Raw genomic sequence first — 12,043 nt, 5'->3', positions numbered from 1 at the left:
TTCATTTGCATATTTAAAACCAGAAAGCATACCCTACCCTATATCTCTAACTTTACATACAAGAATGATACATACACCAAAATAAGATATACAGATACAGCAGACTGAGACGTTAATATTGATAGGTTAAACGATGCTTTTGTACAAAGCATCTTCGATTTATGCACATAGATATACATAAGTCAATTTCATACAGCAAACAAGGGGGAAGGGCAGTCCATTACAGGGGGCCAATGATGGAAGAGGTGCATGTGACCCATATTTTCCATCTCCCTCATCACCAGGGCTGTATCCATGTAATGAACTGACTCTTCACTTGACAAACAGCTTGATTATCCTCATGCGCAGATTTTTGCTTTTCACGCTATACACGATCGGGTTCATTAGGGGTGGAACCAGCAGATATATGAATCCGAGGAGAATCTGAAGCCAGTGAGAAGAGCTATTTCCAAATCTGTGTATCATAGAAAGACCAATCATTGGTGTGTAGAAGAGCAGGACGGCGCAGAGGTGGGAGACACAGGTGTTCAGGGCCCGGACGCACTCCGCATGCGATGTGACGCTCATCACCATTTTGAAGATCATCACATATGAGAGGAGGATGAGCAAAGAGTCCAACCCCACCGTGGAGAGCATTATGAATAAGCCATAGATATTGTTGACTGTGATGTCTGCACAAGCCAGCTTCATGACCTCATTGTGCACACAGTAGGAATGGGAGAGGACATTGGCTCGACAGTATCGGTAGCGTTTTAGGAGAAATGGATATGGAAATGCTAAAGCCACCCCTCTTAGCACAAACACCTGTCCCATCTTGGCCATTCTTGGTGCGGTTAAGATGGAAGTGTATCTCAGTGGGTCACGGATCGCAATGAAGCGGTCAAAGGCCATCGACAGGAGCACAGAGGATTCAATGTATGAAAGCGAATGGATGAAGAACAACTGGGCAAAACAGGCATTGAGGCTAATCTCCCGAGAGTGAAACAAGAAAACACCCAGTGTTGTCGGCATAGTGGTTATGGATAAGCCAAGGTCTGTGATGGCCAACATGGAGAGGAAAATGTACATGGGCTCATGGAGGCTTGGGTCTGTTTTTATAATGAACAGAATACCTGTATTTCCCATTATCAATATGGCATAAATAAAGCACAAGGGGATAGCGATCCAGATATGGACGTCTTCGTGCTCTGGTATCCCAGTGAGAAGGAAAACTGCAACCATGGATTTGGTGTCATTAGCAGTTGACATGATGTACTGGGTAGATCTGGGGAGTTTTGAATTTTCCTTCCTGAGAGGATAAAGAATAGAAGACTAGACAATATTTTACTAGATAATATTCAGCTCTCAGAACGTAAAGGGTGTTTATGACACAAGAACCCCAGTAGCTCAAGGAAGATGAGCAAAAATATAGTCATGGATTTACACCTCTGATGGGAAATTAGGGGCTGTCAAGCTGGGTGAGGCCAGTAGTCCATGTAGCCCAGTATCCAGTGGCTAGTACAAGGACCTGCAAATGAAGTGGAGGAAACCCTTAATTAGATGCTACGAGATGACCTGCTCCCAGGTAAAGCTCCCCCCTCCCGAGTCTCAGAAATTAGAGTATTTTAGGGTGATAATCATGAGTGTTGATAGATCTTCAAAAGCTTCTCAGAAAATCCTCACTTGTGAAATTTGATTTTCTGGTTATCCATATAAATATCCAGCTCCTTGCTGAATCCCTGTAAGCTCTTGGCCCCATGGAAATATTGTGGCTGGGATTTCCATGGCCTACTTGAATTCTGTGTGGTTTTATAATGGTAACCTTCCCAAACCCACACTCTCTGCTTCTGCATTTCTGAGTGTGGCCCATTTTATAATGCCATTGAAAATGAATGGGGAGAATTTTCATAGAGGTTATCTGTCCTTCAGATAAATTTATTATAGATATTCCATATTTTCTCCAGTCCTGAGACTGCCAATTATGCCTCTGCATTTCTGCAGTACATGGGATTCATTCTTAGGCCCATTTTCTGGACTCAATAACATTGCATTCAAGAGTGCCGAGCTTATATGTATAAATTAGATCAGAACCAGGTTGTATTAACTTTCCCTTACCAAATGCTCCCAGTGATACCCTCTGATCCCCAAGAACCCCTCCAAGTGAAGCTGAAGTGCTTTGCCTGGCCAGTTTTTACCTGTGAATAGTGCAAACACTAGGGCTACGTCTACACTGGCACCCTTTTCTGGAAATGCTTAAAACGGAACAGTTTTCCATTATAAGTATTTCCGGAAAAAGCGTGTCTACATTGGCAGGATGCTTTTCTGGAAAAGCACTTTTTCCGGAAAAGCGTTCGTGGCCAATGTAGACGCGCTTTTTCTCAAAAAAGACCCGATCGTCATTTTCGCGATTGGGGCTTTTTTGCGGAAAAGACTACTGTGCTGTCTACACTGGCCCTTTTCCGGAACAGTTTTTCCGGAAAAGGACTTTTACCCGAATGGGAGCAGCATAGTTTTTCCGGAAAAACAATGACAATTTGACATTAGATTGTCATTGCTTTTCCGGAAAAGCAAGCGGCCAGTGTAGACAGCTGGCAAGTTATTCCGGAAAAGCGGATGCTTTTCTGGAATAAGTGGCCAGTGTAGACACAGCCTAGGGGTAGAAATAGCTTTAGCTCAGTTACTAAGGGACAGGAACATACAACTGTTTGCTGAACAAAGAGGTTACAGCACAAACCCATTGCAAGCACTATTTGGCATACACCTGAAATACTTTATAAACCAAAACCCTTTAAAGCACCATTTACGTTAATAATGTTCCTTCCTGTACATATTCCAAGAATTATGCTTCTGGCTTCTGATATGCATACATGACATCAAACGTTGGCTTGGTATATTTCTATTATGATGAAATGTTTTGCCCATGGGAGCAGGGGACTGCACTCAACCTCTCGAGGTCCCTTCCAGTCCTAGTATTCTATGATTCTATAAGATACCACATCTCTACATTAGCACACACATATCAAACCATTTCCCCGCTCTGATCTTTCAGAGAATATTTCTCAGGTTAGAGAGGGATCTTAACATTAGAGACTGTTTCTTAGCCTGAGAGAGAATTTTGGGTTTGACTTTTACTACTTCTACACCCTTGCTAATATGTGTGAAGAACAAGGATGCCATATGATGCATTTCCCACAAGCCAATGGGGTTTTTAGTACAATGAGACAGATAAGGAATGGAGCTGAAAGTGTTGCAGGTGATGAGGGGGTAGTTTAATATAGGAACACTCACTTGATGACTGTAGCAGCTTCTAATTTCAAATCAAGATTAATCAAACAGGGCAGAGGAAGAGATTAGTGGATTGCCAGATTTCTGAGTATCCAAAGTAACATATTGTGGAGCATGGCACCACTTGAGAAATCCTGAATGAGGGCATCAGGGTTTTAACACGCCAAGCTTTGTCTGAGTGCCAATTTCTATGTAGCTCACACAACCTTCAATGAATCATGGACAAATGTAAGGGAGGGACGCAAGCTCCCCAGCACTGCCTGCCCTCCAGGTCATCACTGAGTCACCCCGACAGCCCAGCAGAGTCCTCTGCCGCTGCACAGAACATCTGCCAATGCAAACAGCCTGCAGCCTTCGCTCTGCACTCGGCATGTAACAGACAGTGAAACCTGCCCACGTACCCAGTTCCTGCTAGAAGGGAGCCGCTGGCACCAGAGGTCTTCATCCTACAGCACAAGAAGTCATCGGAGAGGTTGTGCGAGCAGTGTCTTTTCAGATGGGAAGGCAACTGCCTTTATGCAGCATGTTTATACCTTCCCTTGGGGCCACTTGGCCATCAGGGAACCTCAGCTGATTAACTTTGTGTGAGCCAGCTTTAACCCCATCACACCTGACAGCAAATCACGGGGGATGGAATTTTGTTGCGGGTTCCATCCTTGGAATCTGGGTTTATCCTCATGATCCTTATGGTTCCAATTAGACACATGACTCCCTTGCAAGTGCGGTATGCCTACATTACCCCGCTAGTTCGAACTAGGAGGGTAGTGTAGACATACCCTGAGGTAGGTCAGTGATGCGTGTGGTGTAATCTCCTCTCATGTTGGTTGATAAAAGGGCTTGTAGAGGCTAGCACTGTCACCAACAAAGCAGTGTAAGATTGGGCAGCCTAGCCTGAGATTTTGGGGGCACAGCAGTTCCATGGGCTTCCAGACTGCCCCCGTGGGTGTCACAGTGGCTGGTGTTCCTCAGCTTCCTGGTTTATCGGTACTCTGCCTGGAGGCAATGCATCTGGATAGTTGTGTAAACCTAGGCTATGTCTACACTGGCACGATTCTGCACCAGAGCTATGCAAATGAGACTAAGCATGGAATATCGCCAAGCCTCATTTGCATATCTAATGAGCTGCCATTTTTGCGGAAGAGGCTCTTGTGCAATAAGGAGCTGTCTATTTTGCTCCTTCTTGCGCAAGAAAAACCCTCTTGCGCAATGCCGTTATTCCTGAAAATAATCAGCGTAACAGCATTGCGCAGGAGGGTTTTTCTTGCACAAGAAGGGGCAGTGTAGACAGTGAAGTCTGGAGAAGTGTGTGTGGGGGGGGGGAGGAGGGGCGGCTCTGGTTTTCAGTATTCCAGGCTGAGAATAGATCTTTGCAAGGGTGACCTATGTTCCTAATAGGGAGATATCTCTTTAAGAGACCCATGCGGGGGAGGTAGGAGTGAGTTGTGCCTGGGTCATTGTTGCCAGGCAGATTTAGCACTGCACAGCCAGAAGCTTCTGGAATTGGGTGTGGCAGTTCTGGGTCTCTTGGAAAGGTTCCCTGTTGGTAGGATCTTTCTCCCTGAGAGCAGGTAAGAAAGGGCAGCTGCTTTGCAGGGAGCTACCTGCGGGTGTGAGTTGGGAGGGGCTGCGTCCCAAAGTAAAAAGCAGGTTATTTCCCCAAATGCTGCATTTTGCAGCAGGATAGTGCTATTATTAATCTCCCCAAAGAGAAGCACAGGTAATGTTAATTTTAGCAAGGGCAAATTGGAAGAGGATCATAATGTCTTCCCTGTTTAATTGCATGCTTTAAATGTTGAGCCAAACTGTTAGTTCAATTGTCTCAATTAGTGTAATTCATCAACTTGCCTTAAAGGAACTAATAGGGAAACAAATAGTTTATCTTTTGCTAAGGTCGGTTTTGTGTTTTCTTGTACCAATCTTTTTGGTTATCTATACGCTTAAATGAGTGGGGGTGAAACTGTTAGCTTACTGGCCAACAGTGATTTCAGCAGAAGAAGAATCTGCTTGGATTCCAAATAAATATTCCCAAAGCAACTGGAGGGAAAATGTTGATTTAGACTCAGCAGATTGGATAGATGCGGTGCTCAAATACTCTACTTGAGATGCAGGGGAATGCTACCTTATCTTTTGAGAACTCTTAGGGTGGGTGCATAATTGGCTGGATAACCATAGTCAGAGAGTTGTTGTTAACGGTGCTAAATCCTGCTGGAAAGGGATAACAAGTGGAGTTCCACAAGGGTCTGTTTTGGGACCTGTACTGTTCAATATCTTCATCAATGATGTAGATATTGGGATAGAGAGTACGCTTATTAAGTTTGCAGATGATACCAAACTGGGTGGGGTTGCAACTTCTTTGGAGGATAGGGACATAATTCAAAATGACCTTAGCAAGTTAGAGAAATGGTCAGAGGTAAACAGGATGAAGTTTAATAAAGAGAAATGCAAAGTGCTCCACTTAGGAAGGAACAATCAGTTCCATACATACAAGATGGGAAGCGACTGTCTAGGAAGGAGCATGGCGGAAAGGGATCTAGGGGTCATAGTGGACCACAAGTTGAATATGAGTCAACAGTGTGATGCTGCTGCAAAAAAAGCAAATATGATTCTAGGTTGTATCAACAGGTGTGATGTAAGCAAAACTCGTGAAGTCATTCTGCCGCTCTACTCTGCACTAGTTAGGCCTCAGCTGGAGTACTGCGTCCAGTTCTGGGCGCCACATTTCAAGAAAGATGTGGAGAAATTGGAAAGGGTACAGAGAAGAGCGACAAGAATGATTAAAGGTCTAGAGAACATGACCTATGAAGCCAGGCTTCATGAACTGGGCTTGTTTAGTTTGGAAAAAAGAAGATTAAGGGGGGACATGATAGCGGTTTTCAAATATCTAAAAGGGTGTCACAAGGAGGAAGGCGAAAATTTGTTCCTCTTGGTTTCTGCGGACAGGACAAGGAGTAATGGGCTTAAAGTGCAGCAAGGGAGGTTTAGATTGGACATTAGGAAAAATTCCTAACTGTCAGGGTGGTCAAATATTGGAATAAATTGCCAAGGGAGGTGGTGGAATCTCCCTCTCTGGAGATATTTAAGAACAGGTTAGATAGACATCTGTCAGGTATGGTGTAGACAGAGCTTGGTCCTGCCTTGAGGGTGGGGGGCTGGACTCGATGACCTCTCGAGGTCCCTTCCAGTCCTATGATTCTATAATTCTATGATTCTATGATCTAGACTACAGGCTTTAGTCGACAGAAGTTTCGTCGACAGATACTGTCGACAAAGCTTCTGTCGACAAAGAGCATCTAGACTACATTCTGTAGTCTAGACACAACCCTAGATGCAATAACGCTTTCTGTCGACAGAACTCTGTCAACAGAAGGCGTTATGCCTCGTAAAATGAGATTTACCAGCGTCGACAAAACTGCTGAGTTCTGTCAACGTTATGTCGACAGAACTCAGCGGTAGTGTAGACGCAGGTATAGTTTTGTCGACAAAAGTCCACTTTTGTCGACAAAACGCTGTAGTCTAGACACACTCTTGGTTTCTTCTCCCTGGCTACGTCTACACCGGCAGCTTCTTGCGCAAGAACTCTTTTGCAGAAGAGTTCTTGTGCAAAAACTCTTCCAGTAGAGAGCATTTACACTGGCATGTGCTTTTGCACAAGAGATGTGCTTTTGCACAAGAGCATCAATGCCAGTGTAGACACTCTCTTGCGCAAGAAAGCTCTGATGGCCATTTTAACCATCGGGCTTTTTTGCACAAGAAATTCATGGTACCTGTCTACACTGGCCTCTTGCACAAGAACAGTTGCGCAAAAGGGCTTATTCCTGAGTGGGAGCGTCAGAGTTCTGGCACAAAAAGTCCTGATTTCTTACATTAGAACGTCAGTTTACTTGCGCAAAAACACGCGGCCAGTGTATACAGGCAGCAAGCTTTTGCGCAAAAGTGGACGCTCTTGCGCAAGATCGCACCAGTGTAGACCCAGCCGCCATGTTGCTGAGGGGTAGAGATGTTCAGACTTAGCTTGATTTCTTTATTTATGTGTATAGATGTAAGTTTGGAGACAATGACTATGGATTTTAAAATAGTCAGGTTGTGCTATAAAATGGATTATTTGTTTCTTTATCATAAAATGTCATAGTTATCTAATTCATTTCTTTTGCTCCTTGTGGGCTTTGAATGAGGGAAGGCTGGCTCTGTGCAATCCTTGCTGAAAATCCTTAGAGACTGAGCTTAGGGTCTCCAACTGTTTGTGCAGGAGCTGGGTTTTTTTAGGCGCTGGAGAAGGTCGATGAAGTAAATTCTAGTCCACCCAAAAGTGACACAAACACCCTGCGCTTCCTTCCAAGTCCCATTACAAGAGATCACGCTGGAGTGACAATCATGTGCTCGGAAGTGGCAGAGCGGGCTGTGCTCTTGGAAACCATTGCCAATAGGCAGAAGTCAGCTCAACCCCCGGGCTGCTCAAAAGTCCATTGAGACAGGCCAGATAATTAAAATACCGTATCTGGCTACATGTTTTACATATCTGCTGGCATAATAGAGAATCCAGCTGCACCTGTCACAGCTCAGAGGTCTGGGCACTGGCCTGTCACTCAGGATAGCTTGGTTTGATTCCCTACGGTGCTTGGGGCAGCGAGGGTTAGACAGTGGATTTTTGAGGGGAGTGTTATGGGGATGCTAGAAGTTTCAGCACGGTCCCTGGGCCAGTGTTTGTAAGCCCTTATGTCTGAATGGCTACGTCTAGACTGGCATGATTTTCCAGAAATGCTTCTAACGGAAAAGTTTTCCGTTAAAAGCATTTTCAGAAAAGCGCATCTAGATTGGCACAGACACTTTTCCGCAAAAGCACTTTTTGTGGAAAAGCGTCCATGGACAATCTAGACGCACTTTTGTGCAAAAAAGCCCCGATCGCCATTTTCGCGATCGGGGCTTTTTTGTGGAAAACAAATCTGAGCTGTCTACACTGGCCCTTTTGTGCAAAAGGGACTTTTGCCCGAACGGGAGCAGCATAGTATTTCTGCAAAGCACTGATTTCTTACAGTAGGAAGTCAGTGCTTTTGCAGAAATTCAAGCGGCCAGTGTAGGCAGCTGGCAAGTTGTTCCAGAAAAGCGGCTGATTTTGCGGAAAAACTTGCCAGTGTAGACACAGCCAATGTGATTAACTGACGAACAATGGAGCAACAGCCACGACAGCTTATGGACGAGGATCCGCTTCACACTTTGGCCTTGTAACTTGGACATAGCTGAGCGTTATGGCAATTGGGCCCAGCTGGACAAAAGCTGCTTCCGCAAGAATGGAGCAAACAGATAGGAAGATGCTCTCAGAGCCACAGGGAAACTGAGCTGGGTCCCAAGAGCTCCTTCACTTCCCAAAAGGCTGCAAATTGGGCCGCTTCTGCTTTCTCTATCTCCATAGCAAAGTGTTTGCTATGCCAGATGACGGGAGATGTATGCAGTGCTGTTTGCTAATGAACATTTGTTTTAAGCAGGCTGGGAATGGTTGTATACCTCAGGACCAGTGTTCCCTCTAAGCTGTGGGGCAGCACAGCTTCACAGGTGATTAATCAGCCCCACCCAGTCATAGGCTCAGGGCTCCGTGCATGGATCTAACTGAGCATAGCTTACAGGGAACACTGCTCAGGACCCAAGCACCCAAAGGTTAGAGACTGAAATATGCAGTGTGACCTGCTTGGTGATAGGCATGTAACATAGACTGAGCTTTGTACCCTGCCCAGAGAGTGTAAAAATTGTGAGATTTACCCTCAAGACAGGAAAGAATCTTGGTTAGAGGATAAAGAGACCATATATCCTGGTTTTAATATGACAATCCTGATTCTTCTTAGCCAGCACATATTTTTATCCAGTGCATATAAACATTCAGAGTAGCAATTTTCTTCAAATGTCATCCAAAAAACCAGTACCTTCAAGACAATGATTCATAGTGCTATGATATGTTTCATGTGATAAAGGTCTGTGAATTCGTGACTGGTGTGGAGAAAGTAGATAAGCAAGTGTTATAAGAAGGAGTAAATAACACAAGAACTAGATCAAGGCAGGTGTTAGTAATGGGGGATTCAATCATTAGAAACCTAGATAGCTGGGTTCGCAATGACAGGGAGAACCATATGGTGACTTGCCTGCCTGGTGCAAACATTGCGGAGCTCTCGAGACATCTAGGTAAACTTATGTGTAGTTCTGGGGAGGAGCTGGTGGTCGTGATACATAGAGGGTGTGTCTAGACTACATGCCTCCGTCGACGGAGGCATGTAGATTAGCCAGATCGGCAGAGGGAAATGAAGCCGCGATTAAAATAATCGCGGCTTCATTTAAATTTAAATGGCTGCCCCGCTCTGCCAATCAGCTGTTTGTCGGCAGATCGGGGCAGTCTGGACGCGACGCGCCGACAAAGAAGCCTTTCTTGATCGGCACAGGTAAACCTGGTTTCACGAGGCATACCTGTGCCGATCAAGAAAGGCTTCTTTGTCGGCGCGTCGCGTCCAGACTGCCCCGATCTGCTGACAAACAGCTGATCGGCAGAGCGGGGCAGCCATTTAAATTTAAATGAAGCCACGATTATTTTAATCGTGGCTTCATTTCCCTCTGCCGATCTGGCTAATCTACATGCCTCCGTCGACGGAGGCATGTAGTTTAGACGTACCCATAGATACCAGTGACATAGGGAAGGGTAGCAGAAAGGTTCTGGAGGCCAAATTTAGGCTGCTGGGAAAGATACTGAAATCCAGGACCTCTATAGTAGTATTCTCTGAAACACTTCTAGTTCCACGCTCAGGGCCGGGTAAGCAGGCAGAGCTTCAAAATCTCAATGTGTGGATGAGATGATAGTATAGAGAGGAGGGGATTAGATTTACTAGGAAAGGGAAAACTTTGGGGATAGGGAGAGCCTATACAGGAAGGATGGGCTCCATCTAAACCAAAATGGAACCAGACTGCTGGCACTTAACATTGAAAAGGTCGTAAAGCAGTTTTTAAACTAAGGGCTGCAGGAAAGCAGACAAGTGTGGAGGAGCACATGGATCAGACAGAGACATCTATTAGGGGAGGGTCTATTAATGGAGATTCTCTATGTTCCAGTCAGGAGGAGAGGATGGAAGTACGGGTCAGATCAGATGAGACACAATCAAATGAACGAGTCTGTCACATCAGGAAATGGCAGACAGATAAATAGTGACAAATTTTTAGAGTGCCTATACACAAACGCTAGAAGTCTAAATAATAAGGTGGGTGAACTAGAGTGCCTCATTTTAGAGGAGGATATTGATATAATAGGCATCATGGAAACTTTGTGGAATGAAGACAATCAATGGGACACAGTCATATCAGGGTACAAAATATATGAGAAGGACAGAACAGATGGCACTGGTGGGGGAATGGCACTATACGCGAAAAAAAATGTAGAATCAAATTAAATAAAAATTTTAAATGATCCAAAATGTTCCATAGAATCTCTAGTACGTCTACACTGCAGGCTTTTTGCGCAAAAACAGCTGTTCTTGTGCAAAAACTGCACACACGTGCTTGCGCAAGTAAATTTACAGTAAAGCGTCAGAAAACAGGGCTTCTTGCGCAAGAGTTAGTCTTCTCCCCATGAGGAATAAGCCCTCTTGCACAAGAGCTCTTCCACAAGAAGGCAGTGTGGACAAGCAACAGGGGTTTCTTGCACAAGAAAGCCCTATGGCTAAAATTGCCATCAGAGCTTTCTTGTGCAAGAGAGCATCCACACTGCCATGGGTGCTCTTGCGCAAAAGCATATCTCTTGTGCAAAAGCACATGGCAGTGTGGATGCACTCTTGCACAAGACCTTTTGCACAAGAACTCTTGTGCAAAACAGTTCTTGCGCAAAAAGCCTGCAGTGTAGACGTAGCCTATGGGTATTAATTCCATTCTCCAATAATAAGAATATAGCAGTAGGGATGTATTATCGACCACCTGATAAGGACAGTGATAGTGACTATGAAATGCTAAGGGAGATTAGAGAGGATACCAAAATAAAAAAAACCTCAATAAAAGTAGGGGATTTCAACTATCCTCATATTGACTGGTTACACGTCAGGTTGGGATGCAGAGATTAAATTTCTTGATACCTTAAATGACTGTTCAGGGTCAACCTGTGAAGCTGACCTTTGTCTGACTGCTTTCTCCCAGCCAGACCAACTCAACCAGTGGTTCTCAAACGGCGGTCAGCAGTCCACTTCTGCAGCCAACTTGCAGGGGGTTTGGCGCTCCAGCCTTGCGGTCCTTCTGTGAGGTTGCAGCACCGGTGTTGGCTTCCTGCTGGAGCAGGGGAGGGAGCAGGAGAAAGCTCCAAGCTTCCCCGCTGGATCCGCCTTACAGGGACTAAGCAGAGCCAGAAGCAGCTCCACATACTGGTGCTTTCCCTCCTCTAGTTGGGGTTACAGCAGCACGTGGATGCGCTGCCGGGACTCTTTCCAAACTGCTACAATTGGCCGGATTTTGGCCAATGGAAGTGGTGAGAAACTATGCTTGGGACATGATGCTGGGAGTGGCTGGGGGTGCAAAGGCAAGCAAGTTCTCCCTCTTCCTCTCATGCCCAGAGTCTACACCCCCCACGCACGCACCTCCAGCTGAAACCCCATATCCCCAGCCCACTCCTGCAACTTCCCCTCCCCAGAAACTCTACCCCCATCCTGCTCCTGCACCCTCCCCCATTCAGACAGCCTACCCTCTGTCTACTCCTGAATCCTCCCCCTCACAGACATCCTACTCCCTCCCTGCTTCTGCACCCTCCCCCATTCAGACAGCCTACCCT

The 12,043-nt window shown here is 45.5% G+C and overlaps 1 protein-coding gene across 1 annotated transcript; it reads right to left on the bottom strand.

Annotated features, from left to right (window-relative positions):
* Positions 1 to 312: 312 nt before the first annotated feature.
* LOC102462134 (olfactory receptor 51G2-like) lies at positions 313 to 1,248 on the bottom strand. Its single transcript, XM_006132547.1, has one exon. The coding sequence runs from the start codon at positions 1,246 to 1,248 to the stop codon at positions 313 to 315; it is 936 nt and encodes a 311-aa protein (XP_006132609.1).
* Positions 1,249 to 12,043: the final 10,795 nt, after the last annotated feature.

Source organism: Pelodiscus sinensis, chromosome 1 (assembly GCF_049634645.1).
Source record: "Pelodiscus sinensis isolate JC-2024 chromosome 1, ASM4963464v1, whole genome shotgun sequence".
In the NCBI taxonomy this organism is placed as follows: Eukaryota; Metazoa; Chordata; order Testudines; family Trionychidae; genus Pelodiscus; species Pelodiscus sinensis.
The sequence above is the reverse complement of the archived record's forward strand: the minus strand, read 5'-3'. Positions and strand labels throughout refer to the sequence as shown.